Source organism: Nyctereutes procyonoides, unplaced genomic scaffold (genome assembly GCF_905146905.1).
Source record: "Nyctereutes procyonoides isolate TBG_1078 unplaced genomic scaffold, NYPRO_anot_genome, whole genome shotgun sequence".
NCBI lineage: Eukaryota > Metazoa > Chordata > Mammalia > Carnivora > Canidae > Nyctereutes > Nyctereutes procyonoides.
In genome coordinates this window covers 11,188,256-11,215,450 of record NW_026575041.1, presented here as the reverse complement: position 1 = coordinate 11,215,450, position 27,195 = coordinate 11,188,256, and the positions used below count along the sequence as shown (strand labels likewise).

Sequence of the window (27,195 nt, the reverse complement as noted above, 5' to 3'; positions counted from 1 at the left end):
AAATATAAAGTCTGTTCTTCATACTCACGGATTCTAATGAAGTAAAATTTGGGGGCCACACATCTGAATCACTACCCAATATCCAGCTTTCTACTCAGTAAAACTAGGAATCGGATTTTTCAATTCCAGCCGTAAGTACCTGTGATCATCCCAGATAAAGTATTGTCCCTCTGCCACTCCAAAGCTAATTCCTTTTGGGCTGTTATCTCTTTCCAACTCTGAAACTGGCCTATCCATCATCTGTCTTTCTCATATTTTAATATACATGTTAAACGTCTTTGTCTCATTCTAACTACAATTAAATCTCCAGTTAAATTTCGTGAAGAATAGCTCTTACAGCTTTGTCACCTCTCACCCACACAACCCATTGCAATTGGTGTTAGCACCCACATTCACCTGTTCTTCAGTCGATTGTTAGGGGATATTTCTCAATAGTTCCGTATTTTTTACTTGGTTTATACTGCTTTTTTTTTTTTAACCATTACTGTTTTTTACCACCAATAGTGCTTCTTTCTCACCTTCCTACCTAGGAGTCTAAATGTTTGCCCCTCAGTGACCTGTCCTTGACCGTCTTCCGTGATATGGATACTCTTTTTTTTTTAATTTTTTTTTTTTATTTATTTATGATAGTCACAGAGAGAAAGAGAGAGAGGCAGAGACACAGGCAGAGGGAGAAGCAGGCTCCATGCACCGGGAGCCCAACGTGGGATTCGATCCAGGGTCTCCAGGATCGTGCCCTGGGCCAAAGGCAGGCGCCAAACCGCTGCGCCACCCAGGGATCCCATATGGATACTCTTGTACACTGCTAGGTTTGAATGTCACCTTTCTTTTGTTATATACTTTTAAGCACTTGATAAGTTATCCCAAAAGACACAACAGAAAATTTTGCTTACATTTTTGTAATTCAGATCCCAGCATTTCTTCCATGAGTGTTCATGTATATTCATAAGTTCAGCTATCACGTAATGTGTTTTTACCTTTGGGGGAGGGAGGAGTTATTTACTTATTTAATTATTCATTCATTCATTCGAGACAGAGGGAGAAGCAGGCTCCATGCAGGGAGCCCAATGTGGGACTTGATCCCAGGACCCCAGGATCATGCCCTGAGCTGAAGGCAGAGGCTTAACCACTGAGCCACCCAGGCATCTTCTATTTTTACCTTTCAAATCCAGTGGGCACCTACCAGTTTTTCTTACTGTCAAATAGCATTTGACAATCTTTTAAAATTTTTATTCACTTGATTCTTCAATAAAAAAAGATACAGATAGCATTTGTTTCAAATCCCTGGTGGCTCCCATGCTCACCAGTGCAATATGGACTTTTAAGCGTGACCAAGAAGACTATAATCTATGCAAGGTTGTTGGGTTTTAGCTATATAAAAATTTTTTGCATTTTTGAAAACACATGTGTTTTCAGATGTTTATGTTTGTTGTCCATTCTCCATAGCCAGCCTTCCCACCAATGTGGACTCCACTTCTAGTTATCCTCCAAGACCGAAATACCACCCCCTCTATAAAGTCTTCTATAACCCACCCACTTCCAGGTAGTTAGGTTTACCTACTTAGGGTTTGTTTTTTTTTTTTTTAATTGCAGAAATAGTACAGAATAAAATAAAGCAAAGCCAGGTCTGCAACTTTTTGAGTTGTTCAGTCTACACTGGGGATACCATCTACTATGTAGGAGTATCTAATAAATACCAAACAAAATACATATTAAAAATTTGTCAATGCCTACAACATAGTAAATACTTCACTTTTTTTTATATGCCCATCTCCTCCAAAAGATAGCAGAAAATAATAATCTTGCATCTCGGAGTTCCTGGCTTATAGCAGGTGCCATGTTCACATTTTAAAGGACAGTAATGAACAAAGACATTAAAAGAAGTCACATTCTAAAGCCATTCAAGAAATAAAGAGATACAAACTGGAAGTTTCTTCATCATTCTATTTATTACATGTATGAATATTAACATCTCATGGTATCCATCTAATTCAGTCAAAACCAACAAAGGAAAAAGGTTAACCATGTTTCAAATGAACATTCTTACAGATTCCCCTGTAACTTAAAATAGAAATATGTTCATCTGCATTAAATCGTTTGACATATTTGAAAAATGTCATTAAAAAAAAAATCACCTTTAGTACTTAAATATATTTGTTAATCGTTTGATGGCATCAGTGTCCAAGTTCAATAAAAGTTGCTTCATTAGATACTTTTCAAAAATGGACATCTGGATGGTTCTCTATAGCTAGAGATATATATATATATGCAAAGTCCTATTTCGTTTTTAAAATTTTCTCAAATCTGGCTTTTTTTCTATTTGAGAAAAGTCCTGCAGTGCTCTCTCACACCCCTCTTTTTCAAGGATAAAACTAACCAGAATTTGCTTCTTTAGCTGTGGGAAGCTAGTAGAAAAAAAAAATCTTACGTTGAGGTTGCTGTTTAATTCCATTTCACCCAATAAAAAGTACAGAAACACTGTCTTTATTTGATGGTGTGCATAAATATTACACTCCATGGATAGCAAAAATATTTTTTATTTATAATTTACAGTTTCACAAGTGAAAATCGTACATTTTTACACATACAATTTCATTTTGTTAAATTTGCACACATCTACAGAACTTTCACACAACAAGCACCTGAAACTGTGCAGGCAGTAGGAAATGCAAATACTAAAATGTATTTATTAACCAAATGATAGCTGAAGGCCCTGCCTCAGCTAGACAATTTATATAGATATAGGTCTATATATACATAAAAAATTCTTCACCTTCTAGATCCAACAGCAGCTTTTTTTTAAAAAGAAAAACATACCTTTCTCATTTTATTTAAACTGACTCGACTGTATCATTTTCTGTTTTAATTTCAGTGGGTGTTGCTATGCTTTCCTCTGTACAAGCTGGTGGGGTATCAATTCGTTCTTCCTTAACTTTGGGACTTTCACAGGGTTCCTGCAATTCGTTTTTGACAATGTTCAACATAATGTTCAAAGGGTTTTCAACTGGTGTCTTGCTGGGAGATGGTGTACAATCAAATGAAGATGTCTACAAAATGAAAAGCCCTGTAAGTTCTGATTAAAGCTCAAAAGTATCACACATTTAATGACATTTAGTTTTAGAAGACCCTTGTATGGGCAAAGAAACATACCAAATGCAACTGAAATAACTGCTTCCCCATGAAACACTGTAAAAGCAGCCAAATAAAAGGCAGACTGAGCATTTAATAATATGTACTCAGCAATGATCTAAGCTAAGAAAAGCAATAACCAATTTAAGGCCAAAAGAAGCTGATGAGACATACCTCTATACTTAACCCCTACATGTACCCTGAATCTTTTGTGACTATCCAAATTTCAAATACTCCGACCTCACAAACCATCAAACCATCCTAGAACGTCCTTAAATACATCTTCCAAATTGCCTCCTGAATGTGTTGTCTGGCATTAAAAAAAATGGTTACTCTCAAATATGAAATTTTAACTTCTAAGGATCAACAGATAGGTCTTTCAGATTTTGCATGTGAGCATTTAAAAATTATTCCTGATATATAGCAAAGTAGGAGGGAAAAAAAAGTAAATGCTACTCTTAACTCTAGAAATCTGTTCCCATCATGATCCTTATGTTCAGTTTCCCTCACGTTCTCTAGGCCTACTGCTCTAGTGAAAGACCTCAAGATTCAAATGAATAGAATGCAAAAAATACAGAAATTTCAAAACTTAGATCCTATCAATCCTAGCACCAATATTTGGATGAAACCTAAATGATTCATCAAAACACAAAACAGCTCAATACACATCAATGAGGTTAAAATAACAATATTGCTGATACAAAAATAAAATTTATTAATGTAAACGAGAACATTAACCAAAAAGAACTTACATTTTGATAATCTTCATAACATGATGGATGATAAATCTGAAGCAAAAAAGAAAAAAAGTAGGTATTCACATGTATATTCATTTCTAATGGACTATTCTAATGATTCTTTTTTTGGAAATTTACACCAAAAAATAGCTCTTTGAAAAGGTGACAAAAATCACAAATGTGAATAAAGGGAGTTTCTTCCCAAAGTCTCCTTAAACTTGCTTTTTTACACATTTAAGTAGGTAACATGGTATGCTCTTAAGATAGTAACAGTTCTTTATAATGAAATATAAATTCAGAATTAAAATAGTGTGGTTAGACAGAAAGACTAACCAAAATCAGAAGACTCAGTCTGGGTTTATCATTAACTAGTTATGCAACCTCTTATATAAAACAAGTATAGGGAATCCCTGGGTGGCGCAGCGGTTTGGCGCCTGCCTTTGGCCCAGGGCGCGATCCTGGAGACCCGGGATCGAATCCCATGTCGGGCTCCCGGTGCATGGAGCCTGCTTCTCCCTCTGCCTGTGTCTCTGCCCCTCTCTCTCTCTCTCTCTGTGTGTGACTATCATAAATAAATAAAATTAAAAAAAAAAAAAAAAAGTATAGAACCAGTTGATTGCTAAGATACCTTCCAACTCAAACACTCTATAACTGAAGATCAAAACACCTTTGTTATAAAAATCAAAAAACAAAAACATTTTTCCTTCAAAATGGCAAGCATCCCCTACAAAAAAAAAAAAAGTTAACACTTATAAAGAACTGAAAATTACCTTTCCATCTACTCTAATAGCATTTTTCAAATGCCATTCCTCCTCCTCTTCATCCCAGTATTGTTCAAACTGTTCTTGACAGATTTCACAACTCTAAAATAGAATCACAAAAAATGAAATTTATAAAACAGAACACATTCAATCACATGACATAAAAAATATAAACATTTTACTAAGTGAAAGAAATAAGAGTTGTCTGGAAGTTCAATATATAGTACAGATACAAAATAACTTCTAAGGACTTTGCATTCCTCCATGCAAAAATACTTAACATTTCACTGTTGTTGGTCACTGATAAGGAAGAGGAAGTCGGGCATGACCAGAGGTAGAAAATTTAATATTCTTCTCTTACCTCAACTGCTCCAGCTGGTCCAGCAGGTACACTTTGGAACTCCTTTTCTTTAGCAGCCTCCTGAGTCTTGAGCACAACTTCTTCATGCACCTTTTCAAAAAACTGGCTCTTTGCACGTTCTTCCAAATCAGCTATTTCCTCAAATTCTATCCAGTCCTTAAAAAATGAGTTGATTTATAAAAAATATTTTGTTTCTAAACTTTTACTGCTTCTCTTTAACATAAAGCCAATGAAGGATTACATTTGTCTACAATATACTTTATATGGATTTTTTAAATATACCTTCTTCATGAACTCCATAACAAACAGAAAGCAACTATTAAACAACTGGAGATCTTAATGTTCATTTTCCATTACCTCTAAAATTACAACTACTGACTTTAAACCAGATAAAGTTCACATAGAACTTTTTTACCAAAAAAAAAAAAAAAAAAAAGTCACAGAAAAACTGGAATTTTAGAGTTAGAATAAACTTATGTCCTACTCTTACCTCAACAAAAAGCAAATACATATTCTTTAAATTTATTTAAAAATACTTTTACATTCTAGGGGTCAAATCCTATTCAGAAAACTCACAAGATAGCTCCTAGCAATTATTTAAACTAATATGCTTATAGAATGATAGGATTTAAAGGTTAAAAGAGGGTTTGGAGGTATATTGACTACTTACTGTTAAACTGTAGTACCAACGTCTATGAGTGACTTTTCTGCTAACATCTTTTTCAGTTCTATTTTGCCGATAATGCCAGTCCAAGTGATCTGCGTATACATCTGTCTGTGATGTTGTAAACCTCATTCCACAAGAGTAACACTGTATACCAGTGTACAGTCGATTTATAACACTATCATAACGTCTATTTTGAAAAATACAGAAATCATCTTTAGTTTTGATAACACGGCTAAATGGCCTTTTAAAAAGGCAGTTACAAATATCTCAGTTTTCTATATTTTAATAATGGTGAAGCCATTATTATGTGACAACAAGTAATGTTTCAGCCAGACTTGGGCTGAAACAATACCCAAAGATCAGTATTATCCTAATAGTTTGTCACTGACCCTCTTTAACTTTGGCCAATGTTATTTATTTATTTTAATATTATTATTTTTTTAACTTTGGTCCATTTTAGAACACGGAGTCCATCCTCTGACAGACTTGGCTCAGTTACTTCCTTTCTAGATCAAATTGGAATGATCATCATCGCTAACTGCCCCACCCTCATCTGAAGAAAGGTGAAAGTGGTTAGAAGCGATAATAGTAGTATAGATTACTAAAAGAAAAATTATACTAACTGGAAACTGAGGTCAGCATCAGTTCTGACAATTCTGGGCTCCCTATTTGGAAAAGCCAACAAACTGAACAAACAGGGCAGTTATTAACTGCTAATACTGAATAATGATTTAATAAAAATTGGTTTTATAACTATGGGGAAGAGTTGGTAGGACAGTTAAAAGAGCTAGCTCAATCTTCATTTTCAAGAAGTCAAGAGATTGCCCAAATGTCAGAAATCAAGAAATATGACAAATCAGAAAAACATCTATCTTTTAAGAAATAGAGAAGTAAATGCAAGGAACAGTACCAGAAGAAAGGGATGCCATCTTTTATTATAAGCCTTTGTTGTAAGCCTTTCATTATAAAACTTGAATTAAGTTAATTACTTTGGAAAAAAAATTGATTTTAATAGGAATAACCCATTTAAGTGTCTATATTTTTATAAAGTACCATAAGGATATAATGAGTCCATAAAGCACCTTTAAGTTTTATATGTGCGATAAAGGCAACAGAATATTAGAAAAAAAATATGCACTAAATATTAAGAGTGGTTATAAATGTGAGAAATGTAGGTTAATTTTATTGATTTTATTTATTTGAATTTTCTAATTTTATTTTCCTTTTTTTTTTAAGTAGGTTCTATGCCCAAAGTAAGCTTGAACTCATGACCTGAAGATCAAGAGTCACATGCTCTACAAACTGAGCTAGAGAGGTGCTCCAGAATTTTCTAATGTTCTACAGTGAACATGCATTACTTATGAAAATATTTTTAAAAAATTTCTTAATACTCAACTATAAAAATCTCATTTTCCTATCTTCAAACAAAAGAAAAATAGCAAATACAGAAAAAATGATTAAGAGAATTGAAGATATAAAAGACATGATTATCAACAGCTAGTATTTCAATTCCCTATATTTACTGTATCAAACACAGATATTAAAAAATAGTAATTTGGAAAAGGCCTTTTGACCTAAATACTTAGGCAGCAGATATATTTTAAAAAGGAAATTTAAAAGCTTCCTGAAGCTTATGCTACATATATTTTACTACTTAAAAAAAAAAAAAATGCTACCTAAATTCCATAAACATTAAGAAGGGTAAAACAAATAGCACTAACAATGACATCCACTATAATTAAAGTCACTGTCCTTTTTATGTTTGGAAAATTGGAAAATTAGATTACATACTGTTTCAATTCTTCAATTGTAAAATTGGTAAGATCTGGAACATCTTGATCTTCATTTTGATCTTCCTCCTCTTCTGGGGGAGGCTGAGCAGCAACTTCACTTACTTCTTCAATTGGAAAAACAATAAACTTCTCAATACCATCCTCTAAGCATTCTTTATAGAGGAACATTATAGTGTTATAAAAATAAGAGAATCCGGGTGGGGGGTGGGGGTGACTGGGTGACAGGCACTGAGGGGGGCACTTGATGGGATGAGTACTGGGTGTTTTTCTATATGCTGGTAAATTGAATACCAATAAAAAATAAATTTATAAAAAAAAAAAATAGAGAATCCCATCTTGTCTATTCATTGTATTTACTGGCCAAGGAAATTAATACAATTATTTTGATAAATGATACTAGGTCTGATTTCTTAAAAGTCAATTTTCACATGAATTGTATTTCCTCAATATTCAAACTATTTTAAAAAGCTAAAATAATGAAGAATAATAATGAGTCTGCACATGATATTTGCAGGAATGTTAATTGAAACAATGTCCACTGTAAAGGTATTAGTGCCATCATAGAAAATTTTTAAATAATTTCATTATAAACCAATTATATTTGATATTTGGAAAAAAATAAATTATTTTAAGAACTTTTATCATAACTTATTATATCATAATACAGCTTTATAAGTTAATGAACTTTCATAAAGATGATGTATAGAACCATACTTACGTGTTGTAGCTGAATCAGGCTGAGACAATTTGAGAATTCCTGTTTTTAGTAGTTTTGAAAATAATTCATTTACATCCACCTGACTGAGATGATTATCAGGATATGCCTTAGGAAGAGCTCCTTTAAAAAAAAATAACACTCTTAAATGAAAGTTGAACTTAAAGATGCATATTATACTAAGCATTTTTTAAGTTTTCTTCAAGACGCCTATCAACAGGATATTTGACAAACTCATGTTAAAGATGAGTGTAATTATCTCAGAAGCTCCTAAAATGAATTTTTCATTTAGGTCATTAGCAAGTCATCATCTCTTAAAAATATATTCTAGGATAATACTAAAAGCTAACACTGAAAACATTGATACTTCGCAAATGTTTGTAAGTACTTTATATGTATTATCTAAAAACAAAAAAATGACAGTATTATGTACTTTTGCCTAATTAAATTCATGCCAAAGAAAAGCAGAATACACAGAACAGAAAGCCTCATGCTCCCTTCTATTTAATGTAGCACCACCTCTAGATCCAACTTCCCACTTTTCTCATTTTCTAGTTCTCATTTTCTAACCATACTGGGAAAGATAGTTTTATATAGATGAACAGATTGCTATCTGTCAGCATAAATTTCCGGGGGGGGGGGGGGGGGGCGGGGCGGGGAATACCCAAAGCCTAAGTGAAAGTATTCCTGCCCCCACCTCCATGACTACCCAGGGGAACTAAGGCAGGAAGATGAGCGATGTGGCTCAAAGATACCTGCCCCCTCTGACCTTTGCTGAAGTACTGCCCTTGCAAAGTACCTCAAGCTACTGCTGAACAGGTGTCAGGGTTATTAAAGCTTCAATAATTTGACTAAATGAGACAAGGATAACAGTCTCTAAGCTCATTGGTAAGGCACTAAACCGCTGCGCCACCAGGGCTGCCCAGCACTAAGTAATCTAATAATTATTATTCTTTAAACTATAAACACAGTATTTTAATGTATTTGTATGTCACTATTATACATCTCACTATACCTGTAGAAAAAAGTTCTAAACTACTAAAAATTGAGGGCAGCCCGGGTGGCTCACCAGCTTAAGCGCCGCCTTCAGCCCAGAGCGTGATCCTGGAGACCCGGGATCAAGTCCCACGTCAGGCTCCCTGCATGGAGCCTGCTTCTCCCTCTGCCTGTGTCTCTGCCTCTCTCTCATTCTCTCTCTCATGAATAAATAAATAAAATCTTTTAAAAATAAACAAAATAAACTACTAAAAATTGCTCTTAATGGCAGAAAATTCAGTTTGCATCCACAATACACATAATCCCTGCCCTTAACCACTACATACCCTTGGACAGAGGTAGGCTAATTAATATCTGTTGAAATATCTGAACATATGAATGAAAACATTAACCTCAATAGTTACGTAGCATTTCACACACTAGTTTAACATTTGTATTTCATTAGAATTAGCTATTTACGTTTCAGATTTTTAACTAGCTCTTCACAAGTTTGTGGGCAGCCAACTTTAGTGATCAAGGCTATGAACTATAGAACCAGACTCCTCTCCTGGGATTTTTAACTAGAAATTCCACTTTCTAGTTGTATGACATGACCAAGTTACTTATCTGTGCCTCCGTTTTACAGGTACCTGTATAAAAAGGGTAGTAAAACTTCTTGCTAATTACTAGCATTAAATAAATATTTGGAAGGCAGTAAGATGTAGTGTTTATTGTTTTAAAAAAAAAGTCACTAGCAGGGCACCTGGGTGGCTTAGTTAAGCATCTGACTTTGGCTCAGGTCATGATCTCAGGATCCTGGGATCAAGCCCCACATCAGGCTTCAAGCTCAGTGGGGAGTCTGCTTGTCCCTGTGCCTCTCTTCCCACTCTCTAAAATAACATCTTTTAAAAAGTCAATAAATCCTATTACACACTATAAGTAAGAATCATCCTAACACAATGCCTAGCATACAGCAAATGATCAATATGTTTAAATGAACATGGGGCGCCTGGCTGGCTTGGTGGCTTGGGCTTCCAACTCTGATTTTGGCTTGAGTGGTGATCTCAGGGTTGAGTTCAGCCAGCAGTCCACTAGAGATTCTTTCCTTCTGCCCCTCCCCCTGCTCTCACTCTAATAAATAAATCTTTTAAAAAATGGATGAATAAATGAACATATATTACTACTAAGAAAGGGGTATTTTTACTTTCATTTCAGAAAAGAAACTTTAAGAGAAGCTGAATATAGAACACTGAATACTTTTCACAACTCTTTAATAGTAAGCAGAACTTGAAGGCAGACAATATGTAACATCTCTCTCAATACCTCCTACCTAGAGGAAAAACATAGTAATCTCTGTGACACTGCTATGCCCTGTATGTATATACATGCACCCCAAGGCTGTAAAAGGAAAAAGAAAATTTGCAGTTTTTAATCTCATACAAAAAGGAAAAAAATTTGCAGTTTTTGCACACTATTTCATGCCACCAACCCCAATACAACAAATCCTCTACTCAACAAAAAAATTTAGTTCTAAAGGAAAATACATTAATACAGCAAAAGTTACAAAGTACTTTTGCATATACTACCTTATTTGATTCTCTTAAAAGAAATTCCCAGGCAAATACTGACTTTATTGTCTCCTGTCTTTGGGGAAGCAATTGAATCAGAGAGAATATTTGTTTATAGTAGTATAGTTTCTAATACTCTGGTCTTCTGACTTTAGATCCCAATTCTTTATTTCCCTTTTCATTATAGTGACAAAAAAAAAAAAAAAAACATGAAAACTATTATTTAATACTAATTGTCAATCCAGAAATTTTTTTTAAAAAAAGCTTTCAAATCAATTGAATGAATTCCTGTGATGCCACAGTTTAAGAACTAAAGCATAAACTAGAGCTTGGCTAGGACTTTCCAACCTCAGAAGTTCTAGACAACTCCCCTAAATTTGTAAGCAAATTGTGCCACACTAGAGCCACGTTTCTGAAAATGTCTGTTTTAATGATTCAGAAATAAAGTACCACTACAATTTGGTAGAGCTAGTTCTCAGTACACTAAAACTCTGCAGTTATTTTATAAATCACAATTTATATACTTTCCATTTTTCTATTAAAGCTAAATTTCACTTTTAAAACTCCCACATCCAAAAATTGTTATTGTATCCATAGCAATATTGTTATTATGCTTCATTTCACAGTAACAAAAGAGCTTATCAGGGTACTTGGCTAGGGAGTCACAGTTTTTTTCTACTTCTTTCTTTTTTGTTTTGATTTTTTTAAGTAAGCTCTAGTCCTAATGTGGAGCTTGAACTCACAACCTCAAATAGAGTCATATCCATACTCTACCAACTGAGCCAACCAGGTCAGGTGCCCCATTTCTACTTTTTTAACATATCATGCACAATTTTTATTTGAGAGCCCATAAAGACATATGAATGAATCAATTTATAAGGCAATGTCCCCAGTATTCACTTAATGTTTACTGGATTATCACATATACACAAAACCAAAACTATCAAATAAATGAGATTTCTGAGGTTCATTTACTTCACTTTACCAAATATCACCTTTCTACTCCCACTCCTCCCAGCTTCCCTTCTCTCTTTTTTTATGCTCTACAAAATCCTGGCTAACCATCTCCAGTTGTAAACAGGATCAGTTACTATGCACAGTATGATGCTGAATACACATCAACAATGTAAACAAAAGAACAAAAAATTCCAGCCAGATTAAATTTCTCTAAATTGCGTAGACCTCCTCAAAATGGTCATTTTGTAAAACTGACAAAGTAACTACTCAACAAAACAATATCTATCTTTTGAAAAAACACAAAATTCAAAAAGTACATACCCGAAGGATTCTGAACAAATGCTCCAGGATTTTGTGGATGAACCGGCAAAAACTGTTGTCCTTGGCCAAATGCTACTGGCTGAGCAACACCACTAAGAACCTTTAAGAGAAACCTTGGTTTTAAGAATATCCTTTCTGTATTTTAACTAAAACTTTGGAACATTCTAATCATATAAAAATACTGACGATATCATAAGGCTTGGTCTCTATAATAAAAATTTACAAGTGTAACTTGAATGGGTCATTTCTAGACTTTATACAAAAAAAAAAAAAAAAAGAAATACCTTCCCTTACCTGTTTCACAGAATTATAAGGAACTGAGAATAAATGTGAAGCTTCTTAGAGAAGTTTAAGATACTATGCAAATGTAAGGTAGCCAACAAGCTGTGTGACCTTACACAAATCACTTTACCTTCCTGCTCCCTTATTTTACAAATAGAACTAATATCCAGAGATGTGACCTGTACACAATCATAACGGCTAGTTAAAGCAAAGCTGAGGCCAGAACTCCTGACCTGATTCCTTCCTACAGATATCAAAAGCCTGATTTAATTATCAATCTATAAACTCTGTGTTGATCATCCTGCGTGGACATCATACTTGGTTGCAAAGTAGATTGTATAAGACAAACAACTACTATACAGGCATACAAATACTGTATTTGTTGTCCAGAGTGAGGTAGGACTTCTATATGTTGCTGCTATGTAAACAAATATCCACTTACAAGCCCTGTTCAGCATTCCTAACCCTTAATAGTATGTATAAACAATAAAAAAAAAAAACCACTAATTCTGTATAATGTAGGAACAAGAGTAAGTCAAGTTCCATTGTAGAGTATCTCTCAAGAAGAGCATCATTTCTTTTAAGAACATACAATAGAGTATATCTAACTAGGCAGGCCTTTTTTCTTCAAACCATTTCAATATGCAATTTAAAATATATGCAGAAATACAAAACAATACCATGATGTAATGAATATAGTTGGGTGACAAGTAACAAGCTTCCTGTGTTTACATTAATATGACACAACTGTTTCAACTGGTGATGAAGTAGAAAAAGAAATGCTGCAAAAACATGGGCAGCTGGGTTTTAATTTAGACCAAGAAAGTTTTTAGTCCAAAAAATCAGCTCTCTGGTATGTTAAAGGGCTCAACAATTCTACAATGTAGCACAAGTCCATGAAACAAACTCACAATTATATAATACTTTACTAGCTTTAAAATCAAAAAAGAAAACACATGATGAGGAAGCAAAGCATGTGTGAAGGCAAGGGATATATTGGGAAATCTCTGTACTTCACAGCTCGACTTTGTTATGAACCAAAACTATCATGACCTCAGGGTTGTGAGATCAGCCCCTTAGAGGCCATTGGGGATTCTCTCTCCCCTTCGGCCCCTAGCCCCTAAAAACCCACCCTCCACCCCTACTTGCAGGCTCTTTCACTCTCTTAAAAAAAAAAAAAATGCACACACACGCCATGTGTGTCTGTGATAGAGACGAGATTTCTCCAGACCTTGGAAAAGCTAAAATCAGTTTTGGATTTAAATTGCAAGTTTAAGCCCCAGAGACTGTCCTCCCACTTGCCCAACATGTGGACTTTGAAGTACCTTAAAAACTTCCCAATCTACAGAATAAATTATTTCCTGAAAATCTTCAAACCCTAGAAATGTTAAAAACGGTTATCTGCATATAACATTTTAGAGTAACTACAGCGGACTTACCTGTTGCGATGCCTGAATATTTCCTACTGTTATTGGAGCAGGTAAATTGCCAAAGTTTCCAAATTGGGAACTCTGAAGATTCTTTTCATCAAAATAGTGTCCAGAAGCTCTGTTAAGGGGATTGGAGAAACTCTGGTTTCCAGGGCCATGTGGTCCATTAAAATTTGGTCCTTGAGGTGAATCAAACATTTGTTCATGTCTTTGGAACTGCAGTCCTTGGGATGGGGCATTAAAAGCATTACCAGGTGGATCATTATATGGACCAGTCTGATTGAAAGACACCGATTCAAGCCTCTGTGAAGGATGATTGTCAAATCGTGTGCTTTGAAGACCAAGAGGAATATCAAATCTTGATGCTTGCTGGTGTTGTGGACCATCAAATCTCTGAGGTACACCATCAAATCTTGGTTGAACTTGCTGTCCAGGTGGTCCATCAAATCTCTGTGGTCCTGGCTGACCAGTTCTTTCAAATCTAGGACCTGGCTGCCCATGTAATCCATCAAATCTTGGCAAGAGTGATGGCTGACCTGGCTGCCCATCAAACCTTAAAGCATGACAGCCTTCAAATCTTGGACCACCTTGACCCAGAGGCCCTTCAATTCTGAGGCCACCTCCTGGCACAGAAGGACCCTCAAACCTCATTCCACCTCCTTGTTGGACTAACGGTCCTTCAAACCTGATCCCAACCCCGGGTTGACCATGTGGACCCTCAAACCTAAGGTTCCCACCAAGTTGATTATGTTGTCCTTCAAACCTCAAACCAGCTACTGACTGACCATGGGGGCCCTCAAACCTCATTCCAACTCCCTGCTGTAGCAAAGGCCCCTCAAATCTAATCCCACCTGCTGGCTGACCATGAGGTCCATCAAACCTAATTGCAGCCCCTGATGGACCATGACCTCCTTCAAATCTAAGTCCACCTACAGGCTGACCTCGGGGATTATCAAATCTAAGTCCACCCACTGGCTGACCATGAGGTCCCTCAAACCTTAGACCACCCACAGGTTGACCCCGATGTCCCTCAAACCTGAGACCACCCACAGGCTGGCCCCCTGGTCCTTCAAATCGCAAACCACCTGCAGATCCCTCAAACCTCAGACCAGGGGAACCTTCGAACCGAAAACCACCTCCTCCTGCTTGACCAATCGGCCCCTCAAACCGCAGAGGTGTCCCCACAGGTCCTGGAGGACCTTCAAATCTCAAAGGACACCCACCTCCTAGCTGACCTTGTGGTCCTTCAAATCTCAAAGGGCCACCACCCCCCATTTGTCCTGGTGACCCATCAAACCGAAGAGAACCTGGTGTAGGAGGTCCATCAATTCTAGGGCTTAATTTATTAGGTCCTTCAAAAATCATCTTGGTTGGGCCATCTCTTGTTACTGATGGCCTACTAGGTCCATCAAATAATGGTCTATCTTCAGCTAAAGCTGTAAGTCGCTGATTTGTATCAAGGCCGGCAAATCTTGATGCTGGGCTATCTACAAATGGTTTATCTGAATCTTCATATCTAGGTCGCTTAAGTGGAAAACGATCATTGAATGGTGATCTCTGTTCTTCTCGTACACCTTTTAAAAAGAAAAAAAAAGTTATTTTCCCTGAATCTTAATTTATATCAAAATATCTTCAATCTTCTCTGTTCATGTAAATGTTTAGCCAAAAATATCCAAAACTATCTCATTTTATTAGGGGGGAAAGAAAAGATAACATCATCAAGCAGCAGGTAAGAAGATGCCCTCTACAGTCAGACACACCTGGGTTAAAAAAAAAAAAAAAAAATCCCCATTCTGTCAACTAATTAGACTTTGAGAGCAAGTTATTTAAACCTCTCTGGTCTTGCTTCCTATCTGTAAAATGAGAGAATACAGATTTAATTGGGTTATTGTGAGGATTAAATCAGATTACATAAATGAAGAACCTAAGAAAAGCACCTAACAGAGGGTGGCCTTGTAAATATTAGCTCCCTTCCCTTCCCTTTGAGGGAAAAAAATGAAACAAAACAAAAGGTAGTCTGAACAGTCACAAAAATCCATCCCCACTTAGCTTGTTCATTTTCCCTTCACTGCTGTGTGATTCAATAGGCATAATCTGATTTAACTTTTTCTACCTTTAGCAGAGACTTGCTCGTCATGTCTTCTCCGGCCCTCATGGGGTGAAAGATTCTCAGCATAAGTACGACTCCCAGATATAGGAGAAAGACGTCTTGCTCTTTCACTAAATTGTTCTTTTCTGTCAAACTGTGCTCCACTATTCCTACTTGCATGTTTACTTTTGGATGGCTCACATTCTATTCCAGACAACAAGGCATCAGTCAAAGGGTAGTCAAAAATATCAGGATCTAAGAGATCAAGTCTTGGAAATGAATGCTGAACCTGTGTCCTTTTCAGTTTTGCTTTATGTTCATAGTAGGTTAATTCAGCATCAGATAAGAGAGGTTTCTTTTTTAATCCACCTTTATTTTCTTCTGTAGGACTATCCCGTACATTGCATCTATGTTTACCTTCTTGATACTGAAATAGCTGTCGAATTTGATGCACAACAACAAGGAACTCATCCTGTGTAATTTCACCAGATGCTAAACGTTCACTCGTCTGCATAGGGGTGATAAAAGGAAATCAAATATTTTAAATATAAAAAGTATTTAAAAAAAAAAAAAACTTAAGACAAAAGAGAATAATGACTACAAGTGATCATAGTAACTACCTTTTGAAGTAATTCTCTTTTGCTTGCAAGAGTTAACTCTTTGGGAATCTGAAGATTGGCATCTACACTTAATCGATGCTGCTGCTTTGGGGCTCGAGGTGACAAGATTCCTTTAGTGCTTGACCAGCTCTCCCTATGCCTTAGATGAGGAGATTTACTATGTTCATCACCCTGTTGTAAGCTGAAACCATAAAAGCAGTATGTTACTTCATAAAAAGTGTTTAAATTTCTCAGGACCAAATTCCAAAGGATCTGGTTAAAACAAATATATGTAACTATAAAAGTTAATTAAATGATTAAGAGCATAGTTTCTGAAGTCAGGAAAATCACACATGAATTCTAATTCTTGCATGTCCTAGATGTGCAGCTTTACGTAGATTAGTTGACCTTTCTAAACTTCGGTTTCCTTATCTGTAAAATAGGACTAATGATGGTATTTCATCCAGAGTTATTAAGAAATAAATGGAAAAATAAAGTACTAGCTATAGCATCCAATAAGTACTACTCAATTTTTAAATTAACATTCTATTTTAAAATTAGTACAATTTATTTTACTCGATTAAAAATGTTAACATCCTACCTTTTATTTTCTTCCCAACCAGATTTCCATCTTTTGGCAGACTTGGAACTTTGCCAATTCTCTATATTCTCCTTTGGTTCAGTGCTGGACTTTGTAGAATGCTGGTTTGCAGCTTCTTGTGGTCGTTCCTCTTCCGTCTTTTTTATTCGCCTCGGATCTCGAATATCCTGTTTATTACTTCTCTTAGCATTTCGCTCTTCCCTGGAAGGTAGTGTAAACTCTTCCATATGTGACTGCTTAACTCCTGATTGCCGGATCTTTCCAGCTTTGGGTGTCGAAGTTGGAGACATACTCCTTTGCCTTCGTTTCGGTGACCGCCTGTCTCTTCTCTTCGGAGAATGTATAATTGGTGACCGAGACTTGGGTGATCTCGATCTTGATCGCTTTCTAGTACTTGATCTCCCTGGTTTTGTCCCTTGTTTTTCTGATTCTTCTGTTATTGTATCCTGCTTTTGTACAATGCCATTGATGATTTTATTTCTACTTCCAACCAGTCTGTGTTCAGATGACTTCATGTGTTCATCTTTATCCTTTTTTTCTGCAGCTTTTCTCTTCTCCTTTACATCATCATCTTTGCTATCAGTCTTATCCTGAAGATGTTTTTTTAACCTTGGATCTCTCTTGCTCATATCAGACACCCTTGTACTTTCAGATTCTTGATTTTTCAAGTCTTTTGTGTGGGATAATTTGTTTTTCAAAGGTGATGGTGATTTAGATTTAGATTTAGATTTAGAATCAAATTGGTCAAGTTCTTTTTTTGTTATTTTTTCACCTGATTTACTTTTCTCTTGCTTGGATGAATTTAGTTTTTCAGAGGGTACAGTTTTACTTGTCTTAATATCAGATTGGTTCAATGTGTTCATTAGGAATTCTTTCCTATGACTCTGATCTTTTCCATGCGAAGAATGTTGACTCATCCTATTAAGACGGGGATCCCGGTTAGTTCCTTTCAAATCCTGAATTTGTAACGATGGACCTGGACGGCTTTTCTCAGGTTGCACAGGAACCTGGTGTGGAGGTTTAACTGCCATAGGGGGAATCTGTGGAACATGTAATTTGGATGGTGCAGATCCAGGACCTAAGTTAGATGTCTCCTGCTGAACACTAAGAGAAACTGCCTGAAATAGAAAATAAATGTTCATGTTAATACATAAAATGTCCAGACTGTCAGGAGACAATCAAAATCAAAAACTAAAGAATGTAATGTTTATTCAATAAATCCATTCAATACAAAATTTACACTGTATACTTCTAGTGTTTAAAAGTAGAGATTAAAATGAAGAGAAAGTTCATGTAGCTATGGGGCTTATAATTTATTAGTCCTCTGCTTTGGAGTTTTTATAATATAATCTTTAAGTAGAATGAAAAAATATCCTCCATCTTCCTAATTATTCAGGATTATGAGCCAGACTTCTAAGAAACTGCTAAATAAATCACTGCACCACAGGTACACAAGTGTCAAAGAGCAAAGAGTCATTCCAGCTAAATTTTATGTCATAAAATAGTCCCTCCTAAGATCACTGATAATGGACTTATAAAATTTTGCCTTCCTGTACTTCCTTACTCTCAAATTCAAGTGCTAAGTAAAATAACTTAGTAAAAGGTCATTTATGCATGGAAATATGTAACCTTCTTATCCTCAGTTTTGTGATGGCTTTTCTTTTTATTTTTTTTAACTTTTATTTATTTATGATGGTCACACAGAGAGAGAGAGAGAGAGAGAGAGAGAGAGAGGCAGAGACATAGGCAGAGGGAGAAGCAGGCTCCATGCACCGGGAGCCTGACGTGGGGTTTCGATCCTGGGTCTCCAGATCGCACCCTGGGCCAAAGGCAGGCGCCAAACCGCTGCGCTACCCAGGGATCCCATGTGATGGCTTTTCTTTTGTAGGTTTCTAACAACCAGATTTCTACTCATGAGACCTAAGCTCATAAAACATTAAAGACTATACAAAAACATTCACAGCACACCTTCTATCTGGGACAGATATTAAATTCACATGCTAATAAAGTCTTAAGAGATAGCAATTTAACAGAAAGATATTTGAAAAAAAAAGTGTATAGCCATTCAAGTGGCTTTTATAATAAATAATTAAAAATTTGGCCTAATAAATATAATTTGCAAAACAAATAGAAAAAATATACATACTAATAACATACTAATACAATTCAAAGTAATACTTATCAGAAGACAGGCTTAAAATATTTAAAATGCCAAACATCCTCTACTTACCAGTTGTGCCTTAGCTTGCTCTAGCTCAAGCTCCAGCTTTTTCTGCTGAAGTTCTAATAACTGTTTTTGTTTTGCCAGTAACTGTTGCCTTATTAGTTGTTCTTGGGTAAGATTCTTTTGTATATCAGGAACAATTGGAGGCGTAGAGATGCTAGGGGAACTGACCACTGTGCCAGGTGTTGTAGGCTCTTCAGGCTATAAGAAAAAATAATGTGTTAAAAAAAATATTTCACAGCTAAAAATGAAGCTAAGGGAAACTACAAATTATCAGCTTCTCTCTTAGTAAATACTATTTGTAATCATAAATGGCCAGTCATGTTTAAAAGAACACAGAAAATTTTTCAAAAATTTAAAAACCGAAATAAATTATTGTAATACCTAAACAAGGAGAATATATTTTTAAATGCACTATGAACCTGAGTGGAAAAAGGAATTTTCTTAGCTAAACTATTTCAGCACAGGTATTCTTGAGATTTCTTTCTGGCACAAAATTTTAGATAAATCAAAATTCACATTAAAACTTACCGATTTATTTAAAAACTTAGGATTCACATGGATGCTAGATGTATTCACATTGGGGGGCAGAGGCTTAATAGGCCAAGCAGGATCTAACGAATTGACTCTGACATCCAGGGCATAAAGTTTCTTCAAAGGGAATATTTCATCCCATGTGGAACGTAATTTAAATAAACTTTTTCTAGTATTTTCATCCACCTAGAACAACAGAACAATTCTATGGCTTGTTAAGTTACTATAGAATGTTTTAAATATCAAGTATTAAAGGTACATAAATCTGTTCTACTCAATATAGCAAACATACTACTTATGCACAAATACATACAGCAGTAATAAGTTATTAAAGGTGTATTTGGTTTGTAAATGTAAAGCTAATAAAGAAATTTATCCCTCAAAAAAAAAAAAAGACAGATTAGTCCCTGTCTCCTAGTCTTCATGAAAGCAAACAACTAAGCATTCTTCATATTTTTATTAATACAAAAGGTTTCCAAATTCTAGGGCTTGATATAGCATTCCTTGTTATTTTTACTCTGAACTAGTTCACCTGATGGCTTAAATTTTATTAAAACTATCTCACTAAGCAGTCTTCTGCAATACAATTTGGTTGGCAACTATGAATGAGTTATTTGTGATGTGGAAGGTACCTTAAAAATTGAAAGTCACAAAAATCTTACCCACTGATGAGCTTCAGTTTTATATAACTTAATCTGCTCACACTTGTGATGGGAATAATAAATGATATTCAAAAACTAGCCATCAGAGAAACCTCTTACTTGGGAAACTAAATTAAAATTTTACTTTTGGATAATAAAGCCTTGACCATATTCAAGTCTTTAGAGAATTATACTTAACTATAAAGTCATTTTCATCAAATGCAGTGTCAAGGCCACATCAGATTCAGTAAAAGGTATTCCACCAAACACCCAACTAAATTTGAACATCATGAAATTCAAACAGGGAGGCTGGTTTAGCTCCTCAACCTCTGTAACACAAAGTTGGCTTTTCCTTAGACTACAGCTTCAGGAAAGCAGTATTTAGCCAAGGTCTACAATACACTGTTAATTAACAGGCTCTTTAATACAATTTGAAATACAGATTTCCAAATTTCTTCTGCATATACTTACTAGCAGTATTTTTTCTGAAGAACTTAGAATAAAAAAATTACTCAAGTAGCAACTACACATTTTCTGCTCTAACAAACAAGTAAAATCTGATAATAGTCCTTTCAGAATTATCCCAATTCTCCAAGTCTACAAATATAAGTTCTCCAAACACAACAGGTGCGGCTAATAAAATATAAGAACTACCAATTTTGTGTTAGGAAACAATATTTAAAACTAAATTGCTTATGAATGTCCTTTTGCTCAATGTGAAAGATATAAAGCTTGACAGGAAGAGAATTGATTACTCCAGCAAATCAAATCCCTTGTCTTCCTCAGTATACTACTATATTAACCAAACTACCAGATACAATGTTATGGAAGGAATTTGCAATCCCTAGGTATAGAAACTAACAAACCTTTCTTCTCAACACTAAGGGACCTTAAAAAGTATTTCCAAAATAACCTAATGCAATTAACTGGTCCACCATTCACACATACCTACAACATTCACATTAAATGTACGTGAACAAAGTAACAAGAGGAAACATTTCGAGGAAAAAAAAAAATCACAAAAGTTTCAGGCCCAATCACAGGTTGAGACATGCTGGAAGACCACGCTTTTCTTTTTTAGATAGGAACAGTCAACATCCTAATGCCAGAAGCCTAACAATGAAATTTGAAGTACTCTTGACAGCTTCAGATCTTTTTGCCCATGTCTTACAGACGGAACAGATCTTCAATCAAATGAACAATTAAAAAAAATTCTAAAAGCAAACCCATCTATTCTTGAATGGATAATGTAAAACCCCTAGAATCTGCTAAAAAAAAAAAAAAAGTCTAATATTAAACACTAACTTTAGCATGGTACTTGGCAAACATCCAAGAGAATGAAACATTTCACCACCCAAGAAAACCCAACACAAAGACAAGTATTTATTTAATCAGGAACACATTTTTTTAAAAATTCAAATGTTTCTAAATGCATATATACCTTTTCAAACACACAAATAAATGTTGCAACTAGATTTTTAGTAAAGGCAGTGAGATACTCTCTTCCAACGTTTTTCACGATAGAATCCATAAGGTACATAACAGGAAGCTTCTCTGAGGAAGGAGCCTGAAGTGATAAAAAGAAACTGAGAAGTTTAGTATAATGAATTGTCACCACAGAATTACTTTCAAAAGTGAGTTTTCAAACCTACAATACAGACTTCTTTGACACTACTTTTGAAATAACCTTTATGAAAGTTAAATGTTCAAGCAATTTCTCACCTCTTACAATGATCTTTAGTTGAGCCATATAAATAAGCTCAAAACTACAAGAAAAACCAGTCTTTAGTACATTCATTTTACACTCAATGGAATTTCAGGTTCATATGGTTAAAAAAAAAAAAAGTGTTTTAAGTGACCACAGGGGAGTTATTATTTTCTGTAACCCAAGTGTAAGCTTTGTGACTCACATTAACTTATAATAGTGTGCCTAGATTCAAGGAGTTTCCAGACTTCTGGCAGAAACCCTAATTTCCATAGGCATATTTTATATGTTAAAGTCTATGACACTTTTGTTACCTGTAAAATCATTAGGATTACTTCTCTATAATCCAATGAACAAATAAATTAAGTACGCTTCACATATGAAGTTAATGGCAAAAAAAAAAAAAAGACTCTTAAACTTGCACAAGAACATGCAGGAAGGTGCAAGTTGTTACTGATACAAGAAAAACTGGATGGAGCAGCTGCTGAGTCATGTAAATCAGGTCGAACTTGACTCTGGAAACCAGGATTTGTCCTGACGATTTTCTTCACAGCACGGACTCTCCGTCGAAATATTTCTCCTCTGACATGCACAAACCAGAGTTTCTAAATTTGTGCAAAGCCAGTGTGGTGATGCTGATACAGGTGGCCCTTTCCAAAGCAAAGAAATGTTGCCCCAGTTCAACTGCAATGCCTACCCACCACTGGCTTTTAGAATGTACAGCAAGTTTCCAGAAAGCATCAGCAGGTTCACAGACTTGAGGAGCATTAAGACACGCCATATCAACTGTTAACTCCGACTCCACAGGAGCACCCATGATTTAAAAACAAAAACAAAAAAATTATCCCCATTTACCCATCCCATGTGTATCGGAATCTTAACCCTGAACGACACTTACCCATAGCTACCTGTAGCTAGGGTAGGCTCACAGTTCTGCAGTACACAATGCCATATTTCACAAAACCAATTGCCCATACAAGTGTGTGGAAGTGCTCTTGCTTCTGATAACACCTTTACAACCAAAGTTGGCCAAGGAAACCTTTGAACAGCTTTGTATGAAAATTTTCTTTTAAGGTCCTAATAAAAGGGTTCACAAGGCCACTGCATGTGGGTAAACTAGTAAGTACCAACATGTCAAATGCTTTATTGCTGTGTCTTTATCTTACCATGTCATGTTTTACACCATTTTTAGTCTTTGTTGTACTTAATGAAGACGGGCTCTTTAAAACCAAAATCTGTTCAGTAGGCTAATTTTTTATTGTACAAGTGAATCCCGTATGTAATAGTTTTTCACTACTACTGCCTCATGGGAGGAGTCAAATCAGGTGTGAATCCTTAAGTTTAGTAATGCTGAGACGCTAGAGAATAAGGACACAAAACATTCACCTCCAGAAAACACAAAACCAAGCCAGTTTGCTATCAAATGACAGAAAATCCCTCCCCTCACCCTCAACCCCAACCCTGATTATTTCCCCAGTGACTTTTACATCTTTTCCTCAAAACCTGGCTTTCCAAAAATAACCAGGAAACGTGTTCCAAAAAAAAAAAAATTTCAGCTTTTATCAGCAAATAGTCCATCTATTTTCACCACTCTGTGTAGCCATACACAAATACAAATTTTAATGTGGTCACTATAGTCAGTTTTCACTTCTCGAAGGTCTTCTGGATCCATTAAAAACCAGCAAGGAAACTGTTGAGTGACAACCTGAACTGCTAAATATTAGGCTCTGTGGAGTATTAGTAATTCCAAAAATACTAGGTAATTAGATTTTTTAAATCAATGTCTTTTTTTTTTAAAACGCAAGTGCAGTTTTGTTTTTTAAAAAAGGCATTCAATGTCAAGTTAAGCCTTCAACAAGGCAAAAACTAAGTTTTCACGTCCAACATGTTTGTGGTATCAATAAAGAGGATGTTGAGTACAAGAAATGCTTCCTTAAGTCTCATACTTTAAAAAAAAAAAAAAAAGAACAACAGCTGTTTCACATTCACAGGAAAAGGTGAATGAAGACTTGCATTTTAGCTGTCAGACTGAGCATGACAAAGTTGTTGGGCCCTTAAAAACAAAACAAAACAAAAAAACCTTTACTTTTTGTCCTCTTTAAATTAAGGTATGAAAGGACCACCTGAAACCGTGTATCTTGTGAACACATTTACCCAAAAGAGTGGATGGAACCTAAAGAATGAACCCAAGTCACTTAAAGACTTTTGTTTAAAACACACAACCACGTAGATAAAAATAAGTCTTGGAAACAGATTCTACACCTTACAAAGGTAAATAAAAAAGACAAATACATATTTTATATGTTTTATTCACAAATTTTATAATACCAGTCACACATTTCAAAACCATTTATTAGAGTCAGACCACTCAGTTGTACACTAGACAGAAACCGCCTCTAAACAATATATTGGTGGTTGTTGTTAAAGTGGCCTTTTAAAAGGGGTTCACTCTGCTAAAAGGAGGCTCATCCTGTTAATTTCAATCACTAACAACTAGAAAAAACTAAACCGTAAGTACAAGCTTGAAAAATAACTTAAAAACGTAATACTGGGAAGCTATTAGAACTCATTATGATAACTAAGTTTAACAGTAACTTAAATGACATATCGCTCCCACATGAATCCACAGAAGAGGAGGACTACAGGGAAATAAAGGGTGGCAGAGGACCACTTCTGTCGAGGGGTGAAGAAAAGCACGTCTTCACTATCAGGGAAGGGAGGAAAAAAAGAGAAAAGGAAGAGGAGGAGGGGCTGAACTTTTCAAAAAAAAACTACAAGTACGTGTTACCCACTGGGCCAGTTCTCCACCTACAGGTTGGATAAGATCTCCTCCCCCCCCCACCCAAACCCCACCCTCACCCCCAATTTCCCGTATTTGGGGGCAAATTAGACCCTCCGATAGGAGAATAGAAGTTATAGCTAGCCGCCCCCACCCCAAAACGGGGCTGACGGGTGTGAGCAGCTGCCTGGCTGGCAGGGAATGGATTCTCCTCTCTTCCCTTTCGCATCATGTGCTTTTCAGGCGCCATGTTGGGCTCCTAACAGGCGGCTGCTCCACTCGGGGCCAATTCCCTATTCCCACCCACCAACAGCTCGCTCCCAGGTCCCCCTTCACCTCCTTCCAACCCACAGAGCACAATTACCCAAAAGGGTGCGGGGGGGGAGGGGAGGGCGGGGAATGGGAGAACCACCACTCCCCACCTTCCCGGGGGTTAAAATGGCTTTAACTCTTACTTCCCCACACCACAAACTGCCTTTAAGTCTCCCCCTCCCCAAAGGGGTCTATTCAAAGCGTGTGTGTCGGGATATACAATGCGGTGGCCTAAATAGGGAGTTGGTAAGCGGAAGTAGGACTCCACCCTTCGCCCTCCCCACTCCCTCCCCCCCGAGAGAGGCCCACGCTCGAAGCCTGGGCCAAAGACCGAGCCTGAGTTGGAGGTGGAGGGTTGGAGAGGAGGAACACTGTCCCCCTTTGGATGGAAGCGAGACCTGGGATGAGGCTGACACTAAAATCAGGGAGTATTAGAAGAATAGGAGGCTGCGGGGTGTATAAAAACCTTGGCGGTTTGGGCCTCGATGAGAGAGACGATCTCCTTGGCGAAGGGCAGGTTCTCCTCGGCTAGAATGGTCAGCATATTGATGTGCGGTTTGCTATTGAAGGTCAGGTCTTCGAGTGATGATTGATAATCCCGACAGGCGTCCTCCCGGGCCCCCGCAGTACCGGCCTCGGCCGGCGTCTGCTCTGACATTGCGCCGCGGCCCCCCTCCGAGGTCCGCCGCAGCTGAAGCTGAAGCCGCTCTCGACACCCCGCCTCCCTTCCGACTCCTCTTCCTCTCCCGGGTCTCTCGCGGCTCCGGCTTCACCACATGCTGACCGCGGAGGGGGGTTGGGGGACGACACAGGGGGAACCTCGGGTGTGAAACGCCGCCGCCTCAGGGGTGATCTCCGTCCACTTCCAGCCGCCACAGAAGCTTCTTTCTCCACAGACACAAAATGGCGGCGGCAGTGGCGGCTCCAGCTCCGAAAATGTCTGTGTTCCCTACCGCTGCGTCGTGCGAAATGAGCAAGGGGAGGGGAAATGTGCGGTAAAAGGGCGGGGCCGTTGATTAAACCAGACGTGATTGGCCCGGCCAGCAACGTCACAAGCCCCGCCTTCGGCCCTTCCGCAGGACGTCCTGGCGCCGCCTTCTTCTACGGGCCCTGCCCGGGCTTTCGCAACACCTCCTGCTCAGAGGTGCGGTAAAAGAGACGGCCCCTCTCATTGGCCGATTCATAAGGGACTGTTCGGTCATTTGTTACCATAACAACCCATTCGGGGAGGCCAATAGGCTTGCGGGAGGCTGTTCCCGAGGCCCAACCCAGCCAGTTTAAGCGGAAAGCTCGGCCGTTCCCCCCTTCGTCCCTCCCTCTGCAGCCCCGGCCACTGGGCGGTTCCGTCAATCTCCCTCCCTCCCGCCTGCCCCGGCGGCCGAGGCGGGGGGTGGAGGCCGAGCCGAGGCTTTCGGCCCGGCCGGGCCGGGCCCGCCCCGCGTCGTGCCTCGCGGCTCAGGTGCTCCCGGGAGCGCGAGCGGGTCGAGCTGCGGGCGGCCTGTCCGTCCCTGCACCGGGACCCGGAGTGAGACGCCGAATTAGCCCGGAGCCTCGGGAGGAGTCTGGAGAGCGGGCGCCCGCGCGGTGCTTCCCGAGCTACAGACAAAAACACCTCGGCCGGCTCTCTCGAGTCGAATCCCCAGGAAAACGCTTTTTTTCGCGAGGTTGCGTGCGAAAGGCTTTTCCCTGGGGACTGGGAGATCGTGGGGAGCCGACTGGGATCTGTAGGAAGGGTGTCTCACGACAGCCACACCCGGCCCCAAGCCTGAGAGCCCTTCTTCCTCAGTCTTCACTTCGAAACAGCCTTAGAATACGCTATTTGGGGCACGCAAGAAAAAAAAAAATACACATTTTACTTGCAAGAGTCTTTCCCAGACTTCTGAAGTCCTATGTGGAGGCTGAGAATGATGCTCTCGAGGCGAAAGCATTCAGATAGTTCTGCCGCGCAGCGGAACTGTCATCCCGGCACGATAAACTAAAAGGGTACTTTGGGTTGTTTTGTTTTCATTGAATAG

General features: G+C 37.6%; 1 protein-coding gene across 2 annotated transcripts; it reads right to left on the bottom strand.

The window, feature by feature from the left end:
* Positions 1–1,924: 1,924 nt before the first annotated feature.
* Positions 1,925–26,163, bottom strand: PCF11 (PCF11 cleavage and polyadenylation factor subunit). Of its 2 annotated transcripts, none has more exons than XM_055320429.1 (16): positions 25,647–26,163; positions 21,826–21,951; positions 19,741–19,929; positions 19,216–19,410; positions 16,986–18,103; positions 16,406–16,586; positions 15,810–16,293; positions 13,706–15,270; positions 11,985–12,084; positions 8,167–8,286; positions 7,447–7,552; positions 5,659–5,842; positions 4,989–5,144; positions 4,637–4,729; positions 3,882–3,917; positions 1,925–3,047 (listed from the first exon to the last, which is right to left on the bottom strand). In XM_055320429.1, the coding sequence occupies exons 1-16, from the start codon at positions 25,836–25,838 to the stop codon at positions 2,832–2,834; spliced, it is 5,061 nt and encodes a 1,686-aa protein (XP_055176404.1). In that variant the 5' UTR covers positions 25,839–26,163; the 3' UTR covers positions 1,925–2,831. The 2 variants fall into 2 exon arrangements, with proteins under 2 accessions (XP_055176404.1, XP_055176405.1); XM_055320430.1 differs by having other exon boundaries at positions 16,203–16,293.
* Positions 26,164–27,195: the final 1,032 nt, after the last annotated feature.

Excerpts from the sequence above, each read along its gene's own strand:
- PCF11 (XM_055320429.1), bottom strand. The coding sequence starts at position 25,838 with ATGTCAGAGCAGACGCCGGCCGAGGCCGGTACTGCGGGGGCCCGGGAG. Across the intron at positions 19,411-19,740 it reads CTAAGTTTTTAAATAAATCG|CCTGAAGAGCCTACAACACC; the intron begins GTAAGTTTTAAT and ends TTTTTCTTATAG. Across the intron at positions 18,104-19,215 it reads AGCAAGCTAAGGCACAACTG|GCAGTTTCTCTTAGTGTTCA; the intron begins GTAAGTAGAGGA and ends TTTCTATTTCAG.